Below are 13,037 nucleotides of genomic sequence, written 5' to 3' on the forward strand. Positions count from 1 at the left end.
TAGTCAGCCTGTCATCTGTGCCTAATCTACAGATCATTATAGTCAGCTCACGTATCCAATTACTAGCACGACGAGCGACTATAGTCGGCATGTAGCTTCTATTTCACGTATAAACTTATACAAACTCTTGCTGTTGGCATAGATGAGTGACCATAACCATCAGACTCGCTCGCAGGGTTGACTATAGTGGACATAAGGCGTAGACAGACTGCCATAGTCGCTATTCTACCTACGCCTGACAGGCACAGGCGACCATAGTCGACGCGAGGGTACGACAGTCGATCGTAGTGGGCGATGATCGTTTACAGATGGACTAGTAAGCATGGTCGTAGACTCTGTCGACTATACTCGCCTCGACTCCAAGCAGACGACTATAGTCCAGAGGGGAGCAAGCACTCGGCCCCACAGACGATGCCCTGTTCACGTCGACATCGTTATATCACTACGTTCTCCGCGCTGCAAATGGCTAAGGTCGCTCCTACTCGTCCACCTGCTTCTCCTCGTCCTTCTCTTCCTCGTTCCTCGGCTCTCCCTTCTCATGCTCCTCCAGCTGACCCGACTTCCTTATCTCCGACTCCTCCTTCGCATCTGTGCTTTGCGCACTGCCACCCCTTTCGCATTCTTTTACCGTGTTTTCTCGCGGGTCTGAACCAAGAAAAGGAAATCTCTAATAGAGAGCGATACAGTCGGGGATAGAAGAGGAGAATCGTGTAGAATGATCAGGTGCTCTGTTGATAGCGAACCGATCGATGTTCGATATCGGCTTGCACGATATTCTCGCATGGGAAGATCGAGCAACGGACGTTCCAAGTCTCAAGATGGTCTTTAGACGGTGAAATCGAATGTCATGGAGAGAGTATGCTGGCGATCTGCTCTAGATGCTGAGGACAGGAGTGCCATGAGAGGTTCGTGAAGTGGCTGTTCGGTTCCCAATCGAATCTGGCCGCTGCTGAGCGTTCCAACAAAACGCGAGTAAAGTAAACGGGTCGCTTCTGAAGAGGATGTCCTGGTAATTGTTCTAAGCAAGTAACCGAGTCGCAATACAGTATTCCCTCGCTATAACTTCGCCAAACGAGTTTCCTTTTCATACAGACTCATCTAGGAATCTTCCAACCTGTACATGACTTTGGTTCCAGGACCGTGTCCCTCGCTATGAGATGGTCTATAGCGAGGAAACACTGTACAAAGCAGAGAACGAAGAAGAAGGCTGCCACATGAGATCCCTCCTTGGATATAGTGGAGGAATTTAGGAGATAAAAAAAAAATAATAAGTGTGCTGTTATATTGTAGACCTATACCAATAGATCACTCGTTATTTTTTTCCTCAGCTCTCAATTTCCCTAACTATACTCAAGGAAAGGATTTCTGTGGCAACTCTGATGAAGAATCATACGAGTCATGGTTGCACCGTTTCTCATTCGCGAAACTCATCTCTCGCCTTCTTTCCTAACGTGACTCCTACAAATTACGAAAATAGTAGAGGTGTCTTAAAGTATTGGTCGTCTGCGACGTTACTCTTTGACGCTTCGTCGATTCGATGCCCTGCCACGAGTGGACAGGGCAAAGTAGTACGGACAGAATTCGCTAGTAGTGCAAAAGTAAAAAGCTTATAAAAATTCGATCGTTTTCTTTGTAGCGTTCGTTTCTAGAAATCTCGAGGACTATGCTTCATCTTTCGTCTTCTTCTCGCACGCTTGCACTCGAGGGAGTGCACGCTGTGAACGGACTGTCATCCCACTGTTTCCTATATACATATACAGTAATTGTAATATCGAAATTGAAAAAGGATGCGTGCTGATCGAGTCTTAAGCCTACGACGCGAATTAAACGCGAGTATGTTTCGTAGATGGACCAAAGATAGTGCAACGTTTAGGATAACTATCGTAGTTTTTTTAGAATGAAGTATTTAAGCTTTGCAATCCAAGTGTTCGCCACCTCGCCTCTTCTCTGTGTCTTATTATAAAAAGGAATCGAATGACCCGCTATTTTAGTCTATAAAAACCAAGTGTGTTTGCTTGAAAAAAGTCTCGTGTATCAAAATGGAACAGCTTCGACAGCCGAGCACTCAGTTAGCCCACTAACGCAGAGACTTTTATCCATACTGCTTTTTGAATGGTGAAAAAATAAATTTTTTAATATTTTTAGTCAGAAAAATAAAAAGCTGCACTTCGTACACGATTTTTTTTCAAACAATTCTGTGCATGCGTTAGTGAGTTAACTACTTGTAGGAATAAGAAAAAGCGTGTATCAAAATCAACGCTTTCAATTGACTCGTGTTAGTAAACGAGCGAAAAGTCTTCTATTTTCTTCAATGGAACTTCACTCTTTACTCGATAAATCGTGCGTTATAGTAGAGACAAAAAATTTTGATCATTCAAAGTTATCCCCTGTAATGGGAACACCTGCATAGTTCCATGATCTTCAACTTCCGTTTTGCCGTCATTTCGTCTATTTTTCTCATTTCCTTAGCGACGAACAAATTTGATCATAGGGATAATCATTGAAGCAGTCTCAAGAAGCTAAAATCTATTGCCTTTACTATAATCATTTTTATTTTAGCTTGTAATTGGACGAAAATGAACTCCTCGCAAGGCGTGAATTTAATTTTAATACGAAATTTGACGCAGTCAAATTGATCGCAATTTCACTTGCTGTAATTTGAAGACTGAAGCAGAAGTGTCAACAATTCTTTTGAACAATCGTGAGTTCAATCAAATTGCTTTATTGGCGAATTTCGTATTAAATTAATCATTCTTATAATTTAAAAATATACGCTGTCGCATATCACACTATAGTCCGCAACAAAACGATGTTACAGGTATATATGCACTTTTTTGATCAATTATTCGATGCTACAGTTCTACAATACCGGGAACTAAAAACGGTACACATTAACATTACGATAACAGTAAACTTATAAATAACTTACGACGATTCGAGCACTTGCTTCTTCGAGTATACAATCTCGGGCATACGCAGCGCTGACACTACTTCCGTCACGACTGATTCTTTCGTGGTAGCAAACGATTAATGGTCCATCGTCTCAGAATTGCCGTAAAACCGGCAGAAAGAGAAGAAGCTTTTCCTGTTATCGGTGAAAGAGGAATCCCTATTGTTCCACGTCGAAACAGTTGACTCTTTAGCATTCCCTGATCCGCTATCTATCTTCTTTTATCTTCGTCGTAAGACATTAGTCGGCAAACAAAGCTGATTCGCGGCTTAATTAATAAACGGAGCTTGCTAATGTGGTGTCTCGCTTGATCGGTGCGTTGCGCGATTAAATACTCTTTTTGCGATTTGAACGTATATACATATGCACACACACGCATACATATATGCATATATATACATATTAAATTAGTTTATTAATCTTTCTTTACACAATTATTACATTTTATTTACTATGATGTCGAGAGAGTGCGACACGATGTAATCAAGGTAAAAAGAAAAGAACTGGTGGGTTCTTCGCGATGGTAACACGGTGATGAAATAGATGTGTCAGGCAAACGACGAGTATAATGTTCAAAGAAACAATTTTCTCCCTTCTTTCTTTCTCTAATCAACTTTCCCTCTTACTCATTCTTTACAACAGCAGAAATGTTACTCATTAATCGCTATTATTAAAAGTAATCTGCATATATTTATATATATATGTAATTTAATTTTATATATATATTTATATATATTTTATTTATATATATATATATATTTATAGACTTTCAATATTTTACACAGGCTCTTCCCCACTTGATTTTCACTATATTATTCTGTGAGTGTGAGTTTCTGGTCGAGTTAGCGTTCAAGCTTAGGAAGAGTATAAAGAAAATGAAAAAAAAAAAGAAAAAAAAAAGAAATATGGAATTAATTCACTGTAACTAGCAGGCGATCTAGTCGATGAGCCAGTGACCGTGCATTAAATTCCTCGTATGATGTTTTATTTTCGTCCTTCCTCTTATTACTGTAAATTACTTTACTTTTTATTCGATATCTATCTTAATTTGCGACTATACACACAGATTTGGCCTATTATCTCGTATCTCGCTGAAAAAAGATATTCTAAAGCACGTTCAATGTACAAAAATTGCAGAGTGAATGATAGTCACTATACGTGTACTTCCGTTTCCAGAAATCCGAAGAAATCGCATGAAGACAAGACGAGAAAGATTAAGTCAAACTAAATCGATGAATTCATTTATTAATAATAATTATTACGATAAATAACCAACAATCTATGTTCAAGCCGTGCGATCCAAACTTCGCATGTATTTTTTTGAAAACTCTTATATTTTTTTTTTCTTTCCTTTCAGTGTTTCGTTCATTGTTTCACAGCTAGAGTTCGGGACCTCTTCGATTTTTTTTTCTTTGAGTTTAGCGTATCCTATCGACCTGAAAATTCGAAAGAACCGCTATGCAATATAGTTTAGATACACGCGTCTCTTGACCAATCGCTCCCTGCAGTGTACAAGGTATCATATCGATTACGATGAGGATGATGGTAACATCAAGCAAGCTGTACGAGTTACACATAAATAATTTAAATCTATAAGAATTAGTTTTTGATCACAAGTCGAACTATACACTTACGTTCGTAATCGGAGTACTTCTGAGGCTCGATGCAGATGAGCGATTTTTTTGCTGCCGCGACAACTCGCTGAAGAAAAACTGCTCGCCTGCATCGGGCCTAAGCGTTTCATCAACAGCTCACCTGATGCTCTGCTAAAGCGATCCGTCTCGTCTTACAGCGAATTGGAAAAAGAACGTTCTAAAATAAATAACATGTTTCGTGTACAGACGTCGAAAATACCAAGAATGTTCCGCGACCGATAATTTACAGCAAACACTGCTCTCTGTAGAATGTGAACGAAACGATAATTTGGCTGTCAGAGCATGAGGATAGAAAATTTCTTTTAGACTGTAGAAAAAGAAATCATACGTGTACGTAATTCTGTTCATCGTTCACCATTCTCTTTGCTTCAGTAACGAAGCATATTATCAAAAAAGAAGAAAAGACTTTAGCTGTTTAAAACTTAATTTATATCATCAACATTCATAAAACTCTAAAACGAATGCTAAGATCTTTCACTCTCTTGCTTTGACTCTTTCTTCTTTCACTCACACTCTCCGTCTCTATCCTTCTCTCCTCTCGTCCATCTATCGCTTTTCGTCCCAATCATTTTGCTTTCTTTAAAAAAGGAACTGATTCAGTTCTAGATTCATCTTAATCATCGGTAGCCTTCCTTGTGTTTCTTTTGCGACGCAATGATATGTTAATGCATGGGGGTAGCTAATCACACGACATGTCCCGAAGGTCCAGCTGCACAGGGCGTATCAGTTTACAAATAATATACAAACGCGATCGTGCATTCGTCAGTATACGCGGGTCGATTTCCAGGTCCACGTTTCCCAAGGAAAAATCCGTGGTTTTGTATAGAAGCAAGCCATGCCGACAGTACGGAAAATACATAGTGTTCCAGAACTATACTCCAAGAGAAACTTAACGTATTAATAGAATTCGTGAAAAAAAAGCAAAGAAGTTCTAAAAAATTCAATACTTCGGGTTGTAGGCCAATAGCAGCAGTTTTTTAAAGCAAATTCTTCAGTTTATTTTATTATGATACAAAAACTCTTCACTTCAGAAGGATGCGTGTATTCATTATAGATACCCCTTCACTTTCGTTTCCTGACTTCTACCGACTAGTTAAATTTGTACATCCAGTTCTGAGACACTCTGTACAATCGAATATCAAACGATTCCCGTATAACTGGTACTTCGGGAATCATAATATGCGTGCATGGTGATGCGCATGAAGGGATCCCGCTGTAGAGCAACACGTGTACAAATCTTGTATCGTCAAATGTAGACGTTAATATTCTAAAACGTTGAACATTACCAAATGATTCCATGGTAAACGATCGGATTAAAAATTAAAAGATCACTCCGCTACATGGCGTGGAGGTTCGTCGCGAATGGTGAAAAAAAAAAGAAGAGAAAAAGTTGGAAAAGTCCGAGCCTAGAAAATGTCCGTGATAGGTACACGTTAACGATTCCGTGATGTATCCCTCGAGGATAGTGCTAGCGATAGTAGCGTGATAGAAGCTGCTACGACTCGGATCGTCGAGGCATGACCAAATAGGCACGAATATGGCTGTCTCTTCGCTTGGTCGTCATGCTTCGGCGATAGAGACTTCCGTCGCTTCTTTCGTTCAATCTTTAAAAGGTTCTCTTTAGTCGTGCTGGTATGTACACGCAGCATGTCCTGGGTCGCGAGAATTCATCTTACGATAGATAGAGATTGTGCACGCAAATACTCATGGTATGTATGTGTGAAATTTGTTCATGTGTTCGCGCATTCAACCGAGACTCTCCCTGCGTAACTATCGTCGGTGACGATGCTCGTTGGAATCCTTGAACAGAAACTGAAATCGTTCCTACACTGGATATCCCACCTACAGGTTATGTCGCTCGGAACGAAACACGGACCAGTATAATAATTAATAATTAATAATTATCATCAGCTTATCGTTCGCACGGTGGAAACGCAAGTTTTCAGTCTTGGCGAGTGAAACGTCTTGCGAGCCGAGAGTGTGGCGATCATTTCCTCCATCGATAGTTCTTTTTTTTTTCAATCGGCACCCATTCAAGCTGGTTTCGCAGTGTTTTTTCTTTCTTTTTTCCTTTTTTTCCAGTTTTTGTAATAAAATGACGCAAGCGACGTTAACGCGCTACTAGACAGTATAGAATACACATTTTCAACTAGAAAACTTCGCTTGTTTTTTCCTTTTATAGCAATTATCGTTTAAAGAGTTTACGGGCCAGTTTCCTATAATATATATACATTGAATTCAACTTGGCAATAAGGTGGCAATCAAGCGTTCGCACGCCATTCAATCGCGCCCTTTCAGCTAAACCCATCACGGGGAGGGGAATCGTTTTCTTTTGTCTTCTTCTGTATGTTTAAGCGAACAAAGCTTAAAAGACCACTCCGTATCACCATTGCATTGAGTTCAATTTACAATGGGTCGCGAGTAGTGGATGAGGGTTTTGGGGGCGGGGGGACATCCTCCTCAGAAGGCTGGTTTTCCTTTCTCGCCACCGTTGAAAGGCTAGCTCTAAACGTGTGAATTCTCAGTTATATATATACATATATATCGCTACCGTATATACATATATATATAACTCGGTTAAAAAATAAAGCAGTTTAAGCCATATTCGATTGGCTGGGGTCTGTATTTTGTGTAGTGGAGGGTGTGTTGGTGTTGACGTTATTATCACTAGAGTTACCGCTAGCCACCGCGGCAGCACTCGTGGCTTCCGACTGGCCTCCAGGGTTCTCCGAAGTCTGCATGTACTTCGGTATTAGGATCGAGTTCAGAGCTGGCTGAATTCGCAGCTCGAGCTCTGAAAAGTTGAACAACGGTGGCAGCTCACGGCCGTTCGGTAATCGCGTGCCCTGTTCTCGCAACTCGTTGAAGAACGGATGGGCACACGCCTGGAGAGGTGTCATCCGTAACGATGGCGTGTACTCCAGTAATCGGGCAACGAGTTCCATCGCTTCTGGAGGCGTACGTGCCCTAAACACCTGGAATCAATCATCGCGACGAGAGATTAGACTCGAACGGCAGTCCACGTGCTGCTGAAAACAACTAGCAACTCGCGGGGCAACACAGACTGTACGGAGTCCTGTGAGAAAGCCAGAAAACAACATCAACACCTTCTATTTATGCTCGTCGAAGTTTCGACGCGATCAATTTCACGGGATATTCAACAAAAAAATTTTAATTTCAGAAAATGTTTTACAGCTCTAAAAAAGAGCGTATTCCGAAAGTTTTTCCTCAACTTTTTAAAAAACTCTATGTTAGGTAGTTGAATAAGTTCTTCAGAATTAATAAAGCGCACGACTGCTGGCTGTTTCATATTAGTATTATTGTTAAGAATAACCCTACAATGACACACTGGGTCTCACAAAAATTCGCAAGTGTTAAAAAAAATAAAAAACATTTTTATTTGCGATTATTTTATTCGCAGTACAGCAACAGGGATGAATATTTTGCTGGGGTCATGAAAGATCTCAGTGTGCCATTCCAGAGATAAAACAGTGACTTATGAGTGACTATGGAAGCTAATGATGTATGACTTGAAAAGAATGTCAAGAAAAGAGAGGCGAATATCATTCGTCCGAAAATGATAAGAACTTATTCAACAGTGTATTAGAAGCATGAGATGCTTAATTTTGAAATTATTCCGGTGTGCTGCTTGTCGATAAAAACTTATAGACCTTTAAAAAATCTTCAATAAAAGATGTCTACGTAAAAAAATTAATCTCTGTAAAAAACGATCATTAAAAGGAATTGTACGACAAAGATACACTTAAAATACACAAAAACAAACAATGGAACACTAAACGTGGGTGTATCGGATAAATACAAGTTCAGGCAATCTTTTGTCATTCTTGTTCGACATGGACTTTTGCATACATTGGTTTGAAGTACTGGAAAGTAGAGATTTGAATAACCACCAGAACATTAGAGTAAGTGATACGCCAAGAGTTTAAGTAATCACAAAACATGTTGTCTCGAAAATCTAGGGTGTTAGTAATGTTAGAGAATATGAAGATGATGATGTGAAAAGACAGATAGAAAATGGATACTACGTGAGTTCGAAAAAGGAGCAGGCCGAATGATTTATGTGCGATGCAATATCGAATGAAGGTCTTTCCTTCGGTTGGTCATCCTCCGTTCAACGAATCGATTAGCGATCATTGCACATAGCCTATGTAATCGTTCAGATGCTGAAAAGTTGGTTAACACTGGTTAGTACAATGGGCCAGAGAGAAAAAGGAATATTTGCCAGCCATGTAGTATGTATACGTAATATAAAGATTGTCGTTCAAGAGGAGACCACTTACTCTAATCTTTTGGTGCTCCGTGGAACACTTTAGTCCACTCATTCGCTGAAGCATAAACTGTAACCACGAGTACATGTGTTGATGAATGTAACATAGCGACAGGTGTATCAAAACCGTTCAGTTAGAAGGAACGAGACTGCCAGGAACCCCCCTGAAGGACCATTGCCTTCAAACTGTTTCTGATTTCTCTCATGCAATCATGTTACGAGTAATCTTACACTACGTATCTGATTCTCAAACACGGCTTAGTCACGAGAATGATGAGAATGTGCGACATGAAGAACGGCCGGGTATACAAATGAATAAGATACACAGATCGTTTAGAATACCTAACCGTGTAGTGTGTACATAATGTCCATCGCTAAGTGTTAAACCATACGAATATAAAGTGGGATAGTAATAGACTACCTTTTGCCAAGGATGTGACTTAATTTGTGGAAATTTGAATTCGGTATAGTTGGGGTTCATCTCACGTATCTGATCACGCGTCGGTGTACCGAGAACCTTAATGATCTCGACCAGCTGATCTACGCCGCTGTCTCCAGGGAATATCGGCTGTCCAAGCAGTAACTCTGCCAACACGCAACCTGCGCTCCACACGTCTGTGGAGGAAACAGAATTTCTTCATTATATAATGTAAGTTTGACCGTGCTATACGTTTTTAAACGTACCAATTTTTGTAGTGTAGTCAATAGCACCAAATATAAGCTCGGGCGCGCGATAGTAGCGACTGCATATGTAAGAAACATTGGGTTCTCCTTTGACCAGATGCTTAGCCGAGCCGAAGTCACACAGCTTCAAGACACCTGTCTCTGGGTCCAGCAACAAGTTCTGTGGCTTAATATCCCTATGACAGATCCCGCAGAAGTGTATGTACCCCAAAGAACGGAACAGTTGATACATGTACAGCTGGAAAAAGAAGAAAGTCTCAGGACTTCTTCAAATTATTTCCTCTACGTCGTAAGAGGACCTTGTTTTAAAAAACATACCTTGATGAAACTGATCGGTATCGTCTGTTTGCTTTTGCTATAATGTCGAGCGACTTTGTACACAGTTTCGGGTATGTATTCCAGGACTAGATTGAGATAAACCTCGTCCTTCTATAAGAAATTTGCGAAGCAATTGTTAATTCATGATCCAGGCTAATATGATCGTGAGGGGTGTGTCGTCTCAAAGGCACGATCTCGACGAGAAACAGAATTACACCTCTAGCTCGATTCGTTACGCTATGGAAGGTGATTAATATGACTTTTATTCGACAGCTTACGCGTGGAGGGGTACCTTTGAATCACAAGCACACTGTTCTGCAAGATCGTCCTCTACAACTAGCAAAGCTGCGTTAACTACTAGATTCAGACTCGACTTGCCTACGTTACATTGTTCAATAATTTACAAGAAACTCGATTATCGTGTTTGTTCGATTCTCTATGTATGTTACACAAGCAGAACTGCCTAAGTTCTCTCAAAAGGACTCTCTCAAACTACTGGGTACGCTTTTAACTTACGTCCACATGAAAAACTGGATTAGTTGCGTTTAAGATGTTCTACAAAATAACACAACAATGCTGCATGCATTAAACTAATACGAATACTCATTATTTAACTTATAGACGTAAATTCATTGCAAAAAAATTTCATGTTTCATTACTTCGTGAAGGACTGAAATTTCCTACAAATAAAAAAAAAATATATAAAAAAAAAGAAATATCTTGGTTGATACTGTTTGGATGAAGATCTACAGAGTGTCTGCTTTTTTACACCTTACGAAACACTCTTTACAATTGTATAAAGAAAGGTAATATCGTAAACTAGAATGAATGAGCTCTTTATAATATTTCAATGGGTTCTGCTAATAGGAACATAAAGTTAAATAGTTACCTTATCACCACTAGAGTAAAAGAAGTATTTTAGCTCGACGACGTTGCAGTGCACTAGACCCCGCATGATTTGTAATTCTCTGTTCTGTACATAACAGAAACACACGATTAACAAATACAAGTAGTTATTTCCGTATCTGTTTTTGTACTTTAATGCAAGATTATCAATTCTCGAATACGATAATCTTGATCGTAAATTAAACAGATAGCTTCTCAAGGTCTACTAATCGTCCAAGTATTTTTTTAAACATGCACAGGAAATACAGAGTGTTCGACGACAGAAAATCAGTAGAATAAGTTCACAGACAGACACAGAAAAGTCAGTAGAATGAGTCCAGAGTCAGACGCAGAAGAGTCAGTAGAATGAGTCCAGAGTCAGACACAGAAGAGTCAGTAGAATGAGTCCAGTGTCAGACACAAAGGAGTCAGTAGAATGAGTCCAGAGTCAGACACAAAGGAGTCAGTAGAATGAGTCCAAAGTCAGACACAGAAGAGTCAGTAGAATGAGTCCAGAGTCAGACACAGAAGAGTCAGTAGAATGAGTCCAAAGTCAGACACAGAAGAGTCAGTAGAATGAGTCCAGAGTCAGACACAGAAGAGTCAGTAGAATGAGTCCAGAGTCAGACACAGAAGAGTCAGTAGAACGAGTCTAGAGTCAGACACAGAAGAGTCAGTAGAATGAGTCCAGAGTCAGACACAGAAGCGTAAGTAGAATAAGTCGTTGGTCAGACACATTTTACAATACAAAATTTCTGACGCCTGCTGTCGAACGCTCTGTACAGTTATGTCTGAAAAATGAAGTCTTACCTTAAATCGCTTGTCTTGGAGGACCTTCTTGATTGCAACCATCTCACCCGTATCACAGAGTTTGGCTTGATATACAACGCCGAAGCTGCCATTCCCGATCACTTTTGTGTCTGTGTAGGCGATTTCTTCGGGGCGATCTGGACCTGCACCAGGGCTAGCCACCACGGTAGTCACTTTGTTGCCATCCTTGCCTGCATTGTACATCGCACCACCCATAGAAACAATCGAAAACCACAACGCTACAGTATAGCTAAAGTAACAGGGAATGGAATATTTGCTGCCAAGCTTAAACACACTCTACGCGATTCTCGAGTCTACAGGTCACTAGATCTAATCTAAAAGTACATGTACAGTATGCAAAAGCACTCTACTCTTCAGCAACAGTGTGAAAAGTTCCCATACTAGTTCAGCAAAGCCCCACCTGGAAAATTGCCCCAGGTTTCGGACCTGTCTCATGTTCATTCAATCTTCACCTGCTAGGCTCGTTTACCAACAATATCGCGTTCACCAGAGACTGCGTGTGTCTCTATTGCTAGCCGCTCGAACGTGGCCACAAGAGGGATAACCTTGATAAGATGCAACGACGGATAATGCGAGGCCCGCGTTTACAGACCGGTTTTCTCATTGAACAGTCGCTGAAAATAACCTCGCGCCATATATTTCACGCCTCTAATAATCGACTCGAGGAGCTGTGATTCTGATCGAGATCGAACGTTCGTGGAATGACTGTTACACAGGAAACGCTTTACAGAGGTATCAATATCGACTACCATACGATCAGAGGGAAACCCACGATGAGCTGCCACTTGAACCTCCCTTTAGTTCCTGACATTTCGCTAACACTTTCTTTCGGATCACTTTTTTACCTCCCACGCTTTTTTCTGTATCATTCATGGGAGACTGAATGCTAGGAAGGAACGACAGGATTTTGGTTCCGATCAAATTCGTTGAAGCGATACGAGCTGGAGTAACTTGCCGAAGAAATCGATTGCACCAACAGAAGATAGTTTGAAGCTGATTCTAGCAGCCAAAGTAAATATTTGAACAGTAGTGGTAAGTTTACTGAATCTTCACAGGAAACTTCACCTCTGCAGCACAAAGCTTCAGAAGTTTATGAAACGTCTTCTATTTGCGAGAATAAGGAAGCGAGTGTTCTGCAACTTTGTGCAGATATCAGAGTTCACGTCGTCAGCTGGAGCATCGAGTGTAATTGTGTATTCGACAATTTGCCTGCTCAAAGGGCACTTTAAATTTGCTTTCGCTTCTTTTCTCCTCGATGTACGTCACTCTGACGACACTTTTGACGTATGAAAAAATAAATCCATACAGGTCGTTGCGGATAGCAAAAATAAATATGAATAACAAAGGATAAATGTCAACGGTCACCTGTTATTTCTCGCTGAATAATTCTTTTCTCGACGATACTTGCCTAACCTTTCGTGCCTAA

General features: G+C 40.4%; 1 protein-coding gene across 6 annotated transcripts in view; it reads right to left on the reverse strand.

Moving 5' to 3' along the window:
• Positions 1–471: 471 nt before the first annotated feature.
• The window catches only part of LOC143181703 (glycogen synthase kinase-3 beta), a 35,892-nt gene continuing 23,326 nt past the window's right edge, over positions 472–13,037 (reverse strand). For 4 of the 6 annotated variants that reach the window (XM_076382246.1, XM_076382248.1, XM_076382249.1 and 1 more), the window contains 7 exons: positions 11,591–11,781; positions 10,785–10,868; positions 9,896–10,006; positions 9,578–9,815; positions 9,315–9,508; positions 7,283–7,580; positions 472–645 (listed from right to left, as the gene is read on the reverse strand). In XM_076382246.1, coding sequence (XP_076238361.1) covers positions 479–645; positions 7,283–7,580; positions 9,315–9,508; positions 9,578–9,815; positions 9,896–10,006; positions 10,785–10,868; positions 11,591–11,781 — 1,283 coding nt within the window. In that variant the 3' untranslated portion in view covers positions 472–478. Of the gene's footprint in view, positions 646–7,282; positions 7,581–9,314; positions 9,509–9,577; positions 9,816–9,895; positions 10,007–10,784; positions 10,869–11,590; positions 11,800–13,037 lie in introns of all 6 variants that reach the window. The other 2 variants (XM_076382245.1, XM_076382247.1) reach the window with 1 other exon arrangement.

This window comes from Calliopsis andreniformis, chromosome 7 (genome assembly GCF_051401765.1).
Source record: "Calliopsis andreniformis isolate RMS-2024a chromosome 7, iyCalAndr_principal, whole genome shotgun sequence".
Lineage (NCBI taxonomy): Eukaryota > Metazoa > Arthropoda > Insecta > Hymenoptera > Andrenidae > Calliopsis > Calliopsis andreniformis.